The 13,569-nt window shown below is 38.8% G+C and overlaps 1 protein-coding gene across 3 annotated transcripts in view; it reads right to left on the reverse strand.

Annotated features, from left to right (window-relative positions):
• MYO1D (myosin ID) overlaps positions 1–13,569 on the reverse strand; it is a 312,458-nt gene that overhangs the window by 200,905 nt on the left and 97,984 nt on the right. For all 3 annotated transcript variants that reach the window (XM_004441886.3, XM_087440786.1, XM_087440787.1), the window contains exons 7-11: positions 9,600–9,716; positions 7,688–7,891; positions 4,775–4,920; positions 4,584–4,698; positions 13–183 (exon numbers count right to left, since the gene is read on the reverse strand). In XM_004441886.3, the coding sequence (XP_004441943.1) occupies positions 13–183; positions 4,584–4,698; positions 4,775–4,920; positions 7,688–7,891; positions 9,600–9,716 (753 nt within the window). The remainder of the gene's footprint in view (positions 1–12; positions 184–4,583; positions 4,699–4,774; positions 4,921–7,687; positions 7,892–9,599; positions 9,717–13,569) is intronic.

Consider the following 13,569-nt stretch of genomic DNA (forward strand, 5'->3'; position numbering starts at 1 on the left):
ATCCAACATTACCTTTCGGCTGGAAAAATGACCGTGTTTGCCCAGTTTACTGTTAAGTGCTTCGAGGAACATTTCATCGGTGACTTTGCCGACGTTCATGCAGGCGTCATCAAGGATTGCGATGATCCCTTTGTGCTGCTGCTCCACAAGGTCCACGATGATCTGATTGTTGAAGTAATCAATCTGCAGGACACAGCGAGGAAGCAATCCCAAACGGAACAGAGAGCAGGACAGGTAAAACACCAATGCCTCCATAAGTGTCAAGAGTTTAAAGCTACCGTAATGCCAAGTATGTAAATAACATTGACGAGGTCTAACACTACAGTGAGCACACATCCTATCAGAGGTTTATTTTTTAATTTCTTTGTTGACTTTATAACATGAAACACCTTGTCTTACATGAGTGTAGCTCCAGGCAAAAATTATAAAGAAGATAAACATTTCCCCCATCACCAACTCTTGTTTTAATCCTGTCTCCAGATCCTGCACCTAACCTTATGCCTTCATACTCTCAATCCCCCAATCTATTGGCCATTAACCATAAGACACGAATTCCACTAAGTACCAACAAATAACCTTAAAGTATCACTTGATATATAACTTGATGAGGTTAAGGTATTACACAAAACTTGCATTTCTAATTACATGGCCCTGGATGACTTAAATCCAAAAGAGTGTCTCCTCCAGTTTCCCCAAAGTTAAAAAGCATATATGGGTCTAACAGAGTTTTGATGTTTTTCCGGGTATAGTATAAAAAATTTAATTCTGAGATGTAAGTATCTATACAAGGTAAGAATAAGCTTTTCATTTACTTCCATAAGCTGAATAAAGTTATAAATAACTTCTGGCTTTTTAGCAACTTCAATATACACAAAGTTTATACAAAAATCCTCATGTACACCTGTTTTTCTGCTGGCTCGCAGCATACATATCACCATACACACATAGAGGGCACACACTGGCCTAACTCAGGCTAGCTGTACATCATTTGAAGACGGGCAGCTTACTATCATACGTTGTAATCTTGCGTGTTGATGTGTCTCATCTCATTTAAAAGGTACCTAAACCGAGCGTTGTCTCCATTACCTTCTGGAAGATCTATACACTCATAATAGATGACTAAAGTCCCTTATGTATTCCTGTTCCATGCTATTTAAAATCCAAGGACTCATGCCAGTTACTTGTCTGTGGCTTTCAGCTCCATTACTAGTCTTCCAAGTCCTCTTCTGTACTCCATGGACTGAAAGTCTGCAAACTGGGTAGCTTTTACTTTCTTTTTTATACTTTCCTGGTTTGTCTAAATCAGTGATTCTCAGCAGAGGGTGACTTTGCTCCCCAGGGGCATTTGGCATCGTCTGGAGACATTTTTGATGGTCATGACTAGAGGTGTGCTACTGGCATCCAGTGGGAAGAGGCCAGGGATGCTGCTAACCATCCTACAATGCACACAACAGCCCCACAACATTTATCTGGTTCAAAATGTCAGTAGTTCAGAGACAGAGAAGCTATGGTCTGAATATTTACTTTTATTGTGGACATTTATTATATTTCTAATTAGGGAGAGGAGTTATTTCCATCTTTGGAAAAAATATCATGAAAATACTCAAAAAGCAGTAACTCTGTACTAATTAACAACTGAAGTCTTAGACTTTGGGACTATGGAATTAAAGACTAAGTATTTTATCCCAGGGACAAAAGAATTAAGTTTCCTAAAATTCCAAGTGTATAACTAAAAACGATTAGTCTTTGCTGAAGAGCCCAATAACTTAGTTTGTAAGTTTAATGTTGCTTCAAATATTGCTTAAAGTCATAGTTTTCACACCAGATTCTTTCAGCAACCTGGGATTCCCAAGAGCTTTCTTGGGCGATACAGATAGCAAGGAGAGATGTGATGGGGTGGCTCAGGGGCACAGGGATCTGGGCCTCACATTCCCACTCCAAATAGAGCAGCTTTGTGCCTGAGAGTTAAATTCTCAGCAGCTAAAAATGACTTGTAAACTATGGCACCAAAAGCCTTTAAAAGTGATCAATTAGGAAGAGAGCCAGCCATTTTGAACCTCCTTAGGGAAATTCACATACCACCTATGAAATAGAGTGGTAGAAAAACACTGATCCTGAAACCAGTCAAGACTCTGGATCTAACAACCAAGGACAAACACAGAACAGAGAAACTTATTAGATGACACCTCGGGCATCCGATTAGCAACATCTAGACAGTGGGAAACTCTACAGAACAAATGACTCATTCTCTTCAAACAAAAGATTGCAAGGAAGAAAAAAAGATGGAGGAGAAAACCTATAGATATGCAAGAGACCTATGAACCAATCATAATGTAAGAACCTTATCTAGATCCAAATTCAAACAATTAAAAACATAAAACAAAAAACTGTAAGACAACTGAGGAAATGTGAAATGTGAACACTGGCTGGCTATTTGATGATATTACGTAATTACTATGAATTTTTTAGGTGTGATAATGATATTGTGGTTATGGCTTTTGTAAAAGTCTTTATCTTTTAGAGAAACAACCTGAAATATTTACAGATGAAATAATGTGATGTCTGAGGTTTGCTTCAAAATAATCTAGGGGTGGGTAGGTGGGTTCAGACGACACAAGACTGGCAATCCACTGATAACTGTTCAAGCTAGATGATGAGTACATTGAGTTTATTATATTATGATCTCTGCTCTTCTGTTTGAAATTTTCCATAATAATAAAAAAAGAATTAATCACTATGTTCAGAAATTGGGGGTTTTTAAAGGAAATACTTGCTCAGAATAGAGAGTCTAATTTGGGGGGACCTGGCATATGGTCAGTAACGGTCACCTTGGAGTTAGCCTTCTGTTCCCTCTTGGACACATATTTCCTGGCTTATTTTGCTAAGGATTTTTGCATTTTTAGAGCTTTTGCTTCTTTTGGGGATGTTTGGAATAGCCTACTGCAATTGTGGACTTTTCCCTTTATCAACTATGCCTGTGGAATCTGACACTCTGATTGTTAAAGGATATTTTTGACCAGTATCTCTGAATCACACCTGAATAACAAGTTTTATGACTAAATTTGCTATAAAAATCTAAGCTTCAGTTATAATTGTGTATTATACAACAGATTCATTCAGAGAAAGCTGCATATAAACTTAACTGAACCGAACTGAATTACATCTTATACGTGTTACGAGAGTTCACTCTTTAAATCAAAATTGTAGGTAATTCTATTACAAAGTGATAACACACCCTTTGGTTTATTTGTAAATAGGCAAAATTTATACTAGTATACTTGAACAAACATTTTTATGGTATTCTAATGTTTAACACGTGATGGAAGGCAAAGATGCAATTTGAGGCAAGAAAGCTACGTATTATACCATTGTCTTTTTTTTCTGAATGAGAGGAGATAGAAAGTAGGAAGGAGGGAAAGAGTATAAAAGTAATTTTTTTTTTTTAAAGATTTTATTTATTTTATTTTTTCCCCCCAAAGCCCCAGTGGATAGTTGTATGTTGTAGCTGCACATCCTTCTAGTTGCTGTATGTGGGACTCGGCCTCAGGATGAACGGAGAAGCGGTGCCTCGATGCGCACCCGGGATCCGAACCCCGGCCACCAGCATCGCAGCGTGCGCACTTAACCACCAAGCCACAGGGCCGGCCCGATATAAAAGTAATTTAAATGTAGCATTTCAAATAGTTTTTTACTGCTATTATGTTGAACATCAAAAAACAAATACTGATTTATTTTTATTGTCTATACTATTTGGCAAGAAGACAGTTTTATAAACACAGAAACTTATGGAAACTCAGAAGGTTTTGCACTTTTCAAGTCTGTTCTCAAAATTGTTTAAAAATACAAATTGAAAAGAAAAATTACTAGGCTTATTTCTATCATGAACAGGAGGTCTAATCGTCATGCTTTTTAGCTGTGATCTCCGGGGTTTGTACCCTGGACCAGTCAGACTTTCTGGCTATATCCTACCAGAATAGTGTGACTCTGACACATATTAAAGTCACAGAGAGCCACAAGAAGAGAGGTGATAACTGAAGTGTGACACAAAGGAAAGTAAATGGAAATAAAAGTTAATGTAAGTGTTTTCATGCCTGGGTTTCAGAGAACAGGAATAACTAACTTAAGACAATAAAATGTCATTTAGTTTACAAAGTAGAGAAGGAAAAAGAAGAAATAAGAGGAGAAAAAGGAAGAAAAGGAGGAAGAAGAAATTAAATTTGGAGGCAAAGTAAAGCAAATTTAAGACAAAAGTTGCTGCTCCAAAGAACTTCAAATGACACTAAACTCTAGCAGACAGATATGAACCAGAAAACTTACATGGCATCAGCCATAAAGTGAAAATATTAAATTTACTGATTATAACTCAGCGTTTTCTGGGCACCAACAAGGGAGTCTATCAAATTAGAGAAATCCCACCTATCAACCCTGAAAACGAATTGTATTCACATATCCCAAAAAGGAAAGCTAAGGTTTAGGTGTTCCATGTACCCCACAAGATTTAAAAAATATCTAAAATGATACAATTTGATACTCTCAATGACACGTGAAACACAGGAAGCCATTTTTCACAGGAATCCACTCACGTGCTTCCAGGGGATCCCTTCCCTCTGGTACTCCTCCTGTTCTTGCTTCAGAACCAGCTGAATAAAGAGCTGCTGCAATTTCTCATTGCAGTAATTGATGCAGAACTGCTCAAAGCTGCAAGAAAAGGAATAAATTAGGTTCAAATAAATAAAGATAAACAATAGGGTTTTAGGTATCTTATCTGGTTTACCTATTGTTGTCAAAAATTTCAAAGCCATAGATATCCAAGACACCAATAACAGTGTTTTTCCCATGGATCGTGGTGTCATAGTTCTTGACCTCAATAATATCATTGATGCGAGCGACGATCCAACAAAAAAGGCGTTCATATATTGCCTGTGAGGAAAACAACATCGTAAATTCTTGCCCTTTTGGGAATGACTCCTCTGTTCAGATTTGTGGTAGGTTTTAAATTCCTGTCCACCTTCTTACCATTTAGGATAGCTGTTATTACCCGAAGCAGAAAAATTAGAAATGGAGATCATCTGTTAAAAAAACAATATGATGTACGTAAAACTAAAGTAAATAGTTCAGAATTTTAAAAGATTATTATTGGTCACTACACATATTGTATTCCAACAACATTCCTCGGGTATGTTTCTGTGTCCAGCTCTATCCATAATCCTCCTACTCCCTCGTATAAGGCACTTCATTGCTTTATTGTTAATCTCATCAAACATGGAAAGTGGGGAACTAATGAGTTAATATCTATGCTCCACTAAAGCTCTACGGGTTCTAAAAAATATAAACATCGATTTACAATGCTAAATAAAGGTCTGAGCCAAAAGGCCACAGTTTGAAATTCCCTGAGAATCAAACAGGCATCCAAGGCACAAGGATACACATGCCAGATCACACACAGAAAAAGGCACCACATACTAACACACATTCACATCCTGATACAAACCTGCTCCGCAATGTCATATCTAGAACACCTTCCTTAACATCTCCCCCCAGCTTCCCACACTTGACCACACACGTCACCTCCATTCTTCACCTCCTTTCACTCTTCGGTCCTCTTCGGTCCACTCCAGTCCTCCCTCATCTCCCACTACTCCAGCGAAATGGCTCATCAAGGACCCCGAGCACCATATAGATGCTTCCTTGTACCTCTGTACGGACATCTCATTCAAATACCCAGCACCACTCAACCTAGTATCCCACTCTCTTCTTGTAACATTGTCCTCTCTGGGATTTGAGACCAGACTTTCTTAATTTTCCTCTTATTTCACTGGCTACTCCTTGGTGACCTTTGGTAGGGTCTCCTCCCCTACCTGACCTCTAAAAGTTGGAATTCCTCCTGGTCGTCTTCTCTTCACTCTAACACCTCCTCTCTAAGTCATATCATCCAATACTGAACAGCAGTAATATAATTCCACTCCCAAATGTATTATCCCAGTGCAGGCCTCTCCTCTGAGCTCCAGACTCATGCTGTCTCCTCACAACACTCCTAGATGTCTCACAGCCGTCTCAAACTGTGTCCTGTCAGGACTCTTGCCTTCCCACCTCCAAAAACTATTCCTACCCTACTTTTTTTTTTTTTTTTGTGAGGAAGATCAGCCCTGAGCTAACATCTGCCAATCCTCCTCTTTTTCCTGAGGAAGACTGGCCCTGGGCTAACATCCATGCCCATCTTCCTCTACTTTATATGGGACACTGCCACAGCATGGCTTGACAAGCGGTGCGTCGGTGCGCGCCCAGGATCTGAACGGGCGAGCCCCGGGTCGCTGCAGTGGAGCCGCGCACTTAACCACTTGCGCCACCAGGCCGGCCCCTTATTCCTACCCTACTTTTAACCATGAATAAATGGCAACAGAACCTTAGGAATTTATTCATTCATTAGACAAGTATTTGCTGAGTACTAATCACGAGCAGTTTGTTGGAGATACAGTGCTAAGAAACATAAACATGGTCTCAGTCTCCAGGGAACTTCATTTCATTTTCCAAATACAGTCTATCTCAAATCATCCTCTTTTCTCCATCTCCACTGCACCTTCCTAGTCTAAGCTGCCATCATCTCTCTCCTGGATTACTGAAATAGCCCCTTAATGGTCTTGCTTTCACTCTTGTCCTACCCCGCAATGAGATTCTCCAGATTAAGGCCAGAGTGATCACTTTAAAAGTTCAAACTTAATGTCATTGCCCCTGCTTATAATCCTTCATTCTCACAGCACTTGGATAAATTCAAATTCCTCCCGAGACTACAAAACCAAGTCTGAGACTCACAAGAGTAAAAAATGGAATATGTAGCAATCTAATCAACCAGCAAAAAAGAAAAAGAAAAGAAAATGTTACACTTGGGAAAATAAAACATTTGCCACACAGAAAATAGACAAAGGGTTAAAGTTATAAGCTCTTACAAATTAATAATAAAAAGATAAGAGCACTAAAGAAATACATACAGAGAATATACCCAAGCAATTCTCAGAATAGATTTAAATACTTTACAAAAATATGAAAAGCAGCTCAAATACACTAGTAATGAAAATTAAACTAACAATGAGGTATTACTGTACACCCATAAAATCAGTAATTTACAGTTTAAAATTAGTGTGTCCTTTGACCCAGCAAGCTCATTCCTGGGACTCCATCCAACTGAAATCCAAACACCGATGTGTAGGGATAGACATACAAGGATTCGCAGCATTGTTTGTAATGGCAGAAAAAGGAAACAAGGTGAATGACTTAAGAGGTGGAAGGTTAATAAGTTACGGTACCATCACCACACACAGACATTAAACACAGTGGATCAGAACTCTAGCAGTTGACCTAAAGGGGACTTCCACAAAGTATTTTTGGGTGAGGAAAGCAAAATGGAGGAAGGGCCATGAGAGGGGCTCATGCCAGCAAGGGGCCCTGAGAAGTAAGCATTGCATCTTCAGTTTCCCAGTCAGTTCTCTTCTGCTTTTCTCAGAATATTTTCTGGCATGGATGCTCATAGTCACGAGGTTTTATGGAGACTGTGATGGCCAAAAGGTATCATTATGGTTTCTAAAAGCCTTAAGCTACTTTCAAGGAACGTCTGAACACATCCTCATGGAAGTTCACTAAAACTGCAACTGAGATCAACACCAGGCTGAGAGAATGTAAGCTCAAATCCCACCTTAGCAAAGGCGTCCCTGCCGTAGCTAGCTTCCTGTTCCGTGTGCTGCTTGTCAATGATGTCGCGACCCGTAGCCACAGTCCGGTAAAGAAGGGCTTTCTCAACCATGTCCGTCTTGGTGGAGAGCAATTCTGCTATGACAGACACAACCTTGCCGTTTTCAATAAGAGGCGTGTCACCATCCACTACAAATTTTAAATTTCCCTACACCAAAAGTGAAAAAACAAGACACACCATTTCCAATGAGATTCTGAAACATTATGTCAGGGATATATTTGCCAATTTAAGATGTAATTCAAAGCGACCTTGTTTGTAGCACCTATTTGCCCAAATACATTCCATATCTCAACATATAAACACCTAGCACGTCATCCATTTTTTTTCTTTTTCCAGACACTCATCTATTTTTTTAATTTTCAGTAGATGTTTTCGATAGGTAGAAGTTTTATATTTTTATGTAGTCAAACCTGTGAATTTTTTGCTTTAGGTTTCTCTCTCTTTGGTGTCATACTTAGATTATTCCTACTTCAAAGATTTTATGAATATTTAATATTTTCTTCTAATATGTGCAGTTTTTTTCCTTACATTTAAGCTTTTAACTCACCAAGAATTTAAGTTGCTGTGTGGTGCAAAGTAAAAATCTAACTTATTTTTTCAGATGGTACGTTAGTTGCTCCAGCACCATTTATTGAATAGTCTAGCTTTTCCTCCTGATTTGAAAAGTTACCTTTATTATATACTAAATTCCTCCAAGGTTTTGGGTCTATTTATATTCCATTCATTCAATAAGCAATAAATAGTTACTAACCATCTACCAAGGGTCCAGCAAATCGACTAATCTGTTGATGAATCTGGTGCTGAATTCGTGTAACAAATTTGAAAGTACTGTGGCTTTTACTATCCTTGTAAATCTGGGAATTAGTCATGCCTCCTCTCCTCCCCTCCTTCTATCCTACCACTCTTCTTTAGTACATTTTATTTGCTCTGCGTGCATGTTTACTGCTCCAAGTAAATTCTGGAATCATTATGTCAACTTAAAAACAAAACTCCTGTTTAGATTCTGAAGAATATTGTTGCACTGTATTTATAAACTAGTTGAAAGAATGAGACAATTTATAATGTTAAAGTCTTCCTAGCCAGAAATAGTTATTTAAGATATCACTTATATTGCTAGATAGTATTTTTCATATAGGTCCTGCACATTTCCGATTCATTGAGAGTTCAATCTTGCTTCATTAAAGTGAAAGGTAATTTTTATTCCAGATTTGAATTCATGTTGTCACTCATTTATGGTAAGGTTACATGTTCATTACAATTCAAACATATTTAATTATATAAATAGTAATGAAAGAACTCTGACACACGGTTCTTCACTTCTTCAGAGTCTGGTGTGTTGCAGTGGAAAACAACTGGACCATAAGTTGGCCACCTGGTCTATAGCGTTGGCTGCCATGAACTGGCTATGCCTTTGAGCCAGTCATGCCACCCCTTTAGGGCTTATTTCCCAACCTGTAAAATGAGATGACCAAAGGTCCAGTTCTAATAATCTATGATTCTATGTTTCAAATGCTATTAGAAATTTATTCTGTTCAAAAGATTTTAGGTTATACTGTTGGTAGTCATGTCATTACTGAATTCTTCTATCCTTGAAATTAACCAGTTCAAAGTCTGACATACCAGTAAGACAATTAAACTAAAGCCATAGTCTCAAAATCTACAGTGGCTTGGAAAATCCCTCATAATATTATAAAATGATGGAGAAAACCACAGACATAGTAACTTCTTAAAAATGTGAGAGAAATTTTCTCTATATAAACTACTTTTTAAATCTATAGGGAAAAAATAAAATCTTCTGAAACAGCATCCTGTCTCCACAGGGAGGCAATAGATTCTGAGAGGTGTCCCGACTCACCAAGTGAAGAATAGTAGCCAATATTTTATATACAGTTTGAATCTCCTCGGGTTTGAAGCCGATTACTTTCATGGCATCAGCTACCACTTTGAATTCAGCAGCATCATTGATAGTAGACTACGAATGAACACAGAAAACTTAAGTCACAGACATCTCATATGAGCACTAAAATCCAACAATTATGAGACTCAATTCAAGTTTAGCCAAGGTCTTGATGCCTTTGTAGTAAACCATAGAGGGGATAATGAGTATCTAGAGAAAATAAAAATAATTTCAGGAGTAGAAATGTCATTCAGCACACACAACGCCCACTTGTGTGTGACAGCCACTGTCACCCAAAATAAGCACCATGCACTTTTCTGGAACCTTCCGTGAGAAAGCAAGTTCTGAGTTGGCTCAGAGAAGCTGATCGCTGTTCTGTGATGAGTGAAGGAAGTGGCATGAGAGGCGAGATCACAAATGAAAACTCTGACTGTGGGAGAATCCAAGACGCATGCCTGGCTATTGTCATCTGTGGCTTTCAGTTCCACAAATAGTCTGGTACAGGCTGAGAACAACACTCCCATCTTTTTTTGTGTGTGTGAGGCGATCAGCCCTGTGCTAACATCTGCCAATCCTCCTCTTTTTTTTGCTGAGGAAGACTGGCCCTGGGCTAACATCTATGCCCATCTTCCTCAACTTTATATGGGACGCCGCCACAGCATGGCTTGCCAAGCAGTGCGTCGGTGCGCGCCCGGGATCCGAACCGGCAAACCCTGGGCCGCCGCAGCAGAGCGCGTGCACTTAACTGCTTGCGCCACTGGGCCGGCCCCAACACTCCCACTCTTGTATGGTGAAACATTTTATTTCACAGGTGAGGAAAAGCAGGCCCCTAAAGCAAAGTGGCCAACCTCAATCATTCAGCAAGCTAACTCTCTCATTCATTCATTCAATAAACACTTGGTGCATCAGACCTTCTAACTGGTATACAGAGTTGCTACAGATTGAATGTTTGTGTCCCCCCAAAATTCACAGGCTGAAATCCTAACCCCCAAAGGTGATGGTATTAGGAGGTGGGACCTTGGGAGGTGATTAGGTCATGAAGGTGAAGCCCTCATGAATGAGATTAGTGCCCTTATAAAAGAGACCCCAAAGAGCTCCCTTGCCCCTTCCACTGTGTGAGGGAGGACACAGTGAGAAAGTACCATCTACAAACCAGGAAGCGGGCCCCCACTAGACACCAAACCTACAGGTGCCTTGATCTTGGACTTCTCAGCCTCCAGAACTGCGAGAAATCAACATTTGTTGTGAATTAGCCACCCAGTTTATGGTATTTTTGTTGTAGCAGCCCTACTGGACTAAGACATGGGTTCAGAGATGAATCACCTGCCTTGAAGAGCTATAGCCATCAGGCTGGAAATATAGCATGTCCAGAGAAATTCCCAATAATACAGTGATAACTGCCTATCTTAGAAGTTTTCCCAAAGCAGCAGCTCCAGAGGGCCTGACTGATCCTTTCCTCCATGAGTTTCTCCTCTGGCCAGGACACAGAGACCTGGCCTGATGCTCACCTGTTGAGGAATGGCACAGGCAGGGGTCCTCTCTGCCTGATGAGCACATGTTCCTCTAGTGTCTGGGACACAGCCAGGCAAGATCCTCCAACTACTAGGTCTTTGACCTTGGGCAAGAAACTTAACCTTGTTGCATCTCAATTTCCTCATGGGTAAAATGGGCATAATAATACATTTCTTACAGGATTGTTGTGAGAATTTATATAAGGCACGTCCCTAGCACAGAAAAAACACTCGATAAGTATCAGATATTACTATTATTTTAAGCCACGACCACGAAATTGCAAGGAAATGAGGCCAAAAATCTACATGGGGGGATTCCCACATGTAGATTCCTCCTCTCATTGTGGGGAATTGGTCGCTTATCTAACAGCAGTTCCCCGTCCCATTTCTTTCTTGCTGACAGAACCCTGCTTTGTTCACCCCTCTCCAAGTGCATGTGTCCTTTGGGATTGGTCTCCCCCCAGGCTCAGGAGGCAAATCTTCATTGGCTAAACTAATCACAGTGATCTTATTCTCTGACCAAGTGACTGGTCAGCCATGGGCACGCAACGCCATTCTGATCAATAAGATATGAGGTTTCCCTAGCTAATAAAGGGACATAAGCCAGGAACATTTCCTCTGCCTGTGATTCCTGGAACTGCTGCTGCCATTTTGAGACCACGAGAAAAATCAGCCCAAGAGGACAAACCGAATCCAGTGAGAATGGCAGAGTTGTAAGTTGGAGAAACAAACAAACAACACCTGGGTCCCTATCAACACTGTTAAGGCACTGAATTAACTAACTCTGGAACTGCCCCATCTTAGGGCTTCTTGTTATATGAGGTGATTAAGTTCCTTATTGTTTTTGGAGACTTTTAGTGGGGTCTTATCCTACCTGCAACCCAAAGTATCTTGGTTGTACATGATTCCTATATTTTAGAATAGTTAAGTAAAATTACGATACATAGAATGTAATACTTTATAGTTATTAAAAGCATTCTATTAATTTATATTTGTTCATATGAGAAGATACTAATGGTTATACTGTAATATAATAAAAGCAGGTTTATTTAATCGATTTAGTGTATGATTCCATTTATAAATATATACACATAAACCGTTATCAATAATTATCTCTGGATGGTAAGCTTCCGTGTATTTTTGTTTCCTTTCGGTTCATTTTTGTTTTAGGTTTTGACTATGATCATGTCTTACTTCCTTGCTTTTATTAGAGAGGAAGAAAAAAAGGGAAAGAGGACTAGGAATAGAACACTTTTATGAAAAGAGAGTCTAAGCTAAATTTAGCTTAGAGAAAAGGCTAAACGTTAATTGAATACTCACTTTCTGTGGGGGCTCTACATGATCTGGCCAAAAGTAATTTGGTCGATAAGACAATTTGATTAAAAAGGAATATTTCTGGTCACTGGCTTTTTAAGTGTTAATTTTACAATCCTTTACACATCTTTAAGTACCTCTGGCCTAGTCTCAGAAAGCTGGAGTGTTGCCCTCTCTTGTTTTGTTTGTTTTCAATTAATTTTCAGCCAAACATCCTGCTCTCAGATGACTGTAAAAGTAAAAATTTCATGCAACTTAAATGGCAAACAAAGGAAAATTAATTGCAAAACCCTAAATAGCATTTATTTCTATGCACAGCAGTAAAAATACAGCTAAACTAGTAATGCGGGTATAATTAGCTTAAAATGAATACTAAAAATTAAAAAAGAAAAGAAACAGCTCTCACATCTTAGATCCTTTCCTTTTATAAATTCTTCTATTTTTCCTCCAACATCAAAAGCAATGTATTTTTTATGACAGAAGAAATTTAAAACACGGAAAAGCAGAACAACACAAATATCTGTAATCTCATCCACCCAGAATAAACAATTAAAACCTTGGTCTATTTCCCTCCATATTTATTTTATGTATTTATATACCTTTCCCCCAACAAAATAGGATAATATGGTAATTATTGTTTTATAACCCACCATCAACAAACTACTATATTAGGATTAGCTATAAAATGACTAAGAGAAAACTAATTAGAAATAAAAGAGCAAAGAGTATTTATTTGCATGTGTGTGTTCAAGGGCTTGCCTGCAAGAGAAGGGAAAAAATAGAAAAATTTGAAAGCTGAATAGAAATGCTCCAAGGGTTACAAAACTATTTCTAGGACACATCAAAATCAATATTTGAAAAAATAGTGAATGGAGATCTTTGACATTCATTTTCAACCAGTGTTTTTTTTTTTTTTTTTTTAATTGATGTTTTAATGGTTTCTAACATTGTGAAATTTTGGGTTGTACATTTTTGTTTGTCCATCACCACATATATGACTCCCTTCACCCCTTGTGCCCACCCCCCACCCCCACTGCCCTGGTAACCTCAGTCCAGTTTTCTCTGTCCATGTGTTGGTTTATATTCCACATATGAGTGAGATC

Source organism: Ceratotherium simum, chromosome 16 (assembly GCF_057802395.1).
Source record: "Ceratotherium simum simum isolate JZ-2026a chromosome 16, ASM5780239v1, whole genome shotgun sequence".
Classification (NCBI taxonomy): Eukaryota; Metazoa; Chordata; class Mammalia; order Perissodactyla; family Rhinocerotidae; genus Ceratotherium; species Ceratotherium simum.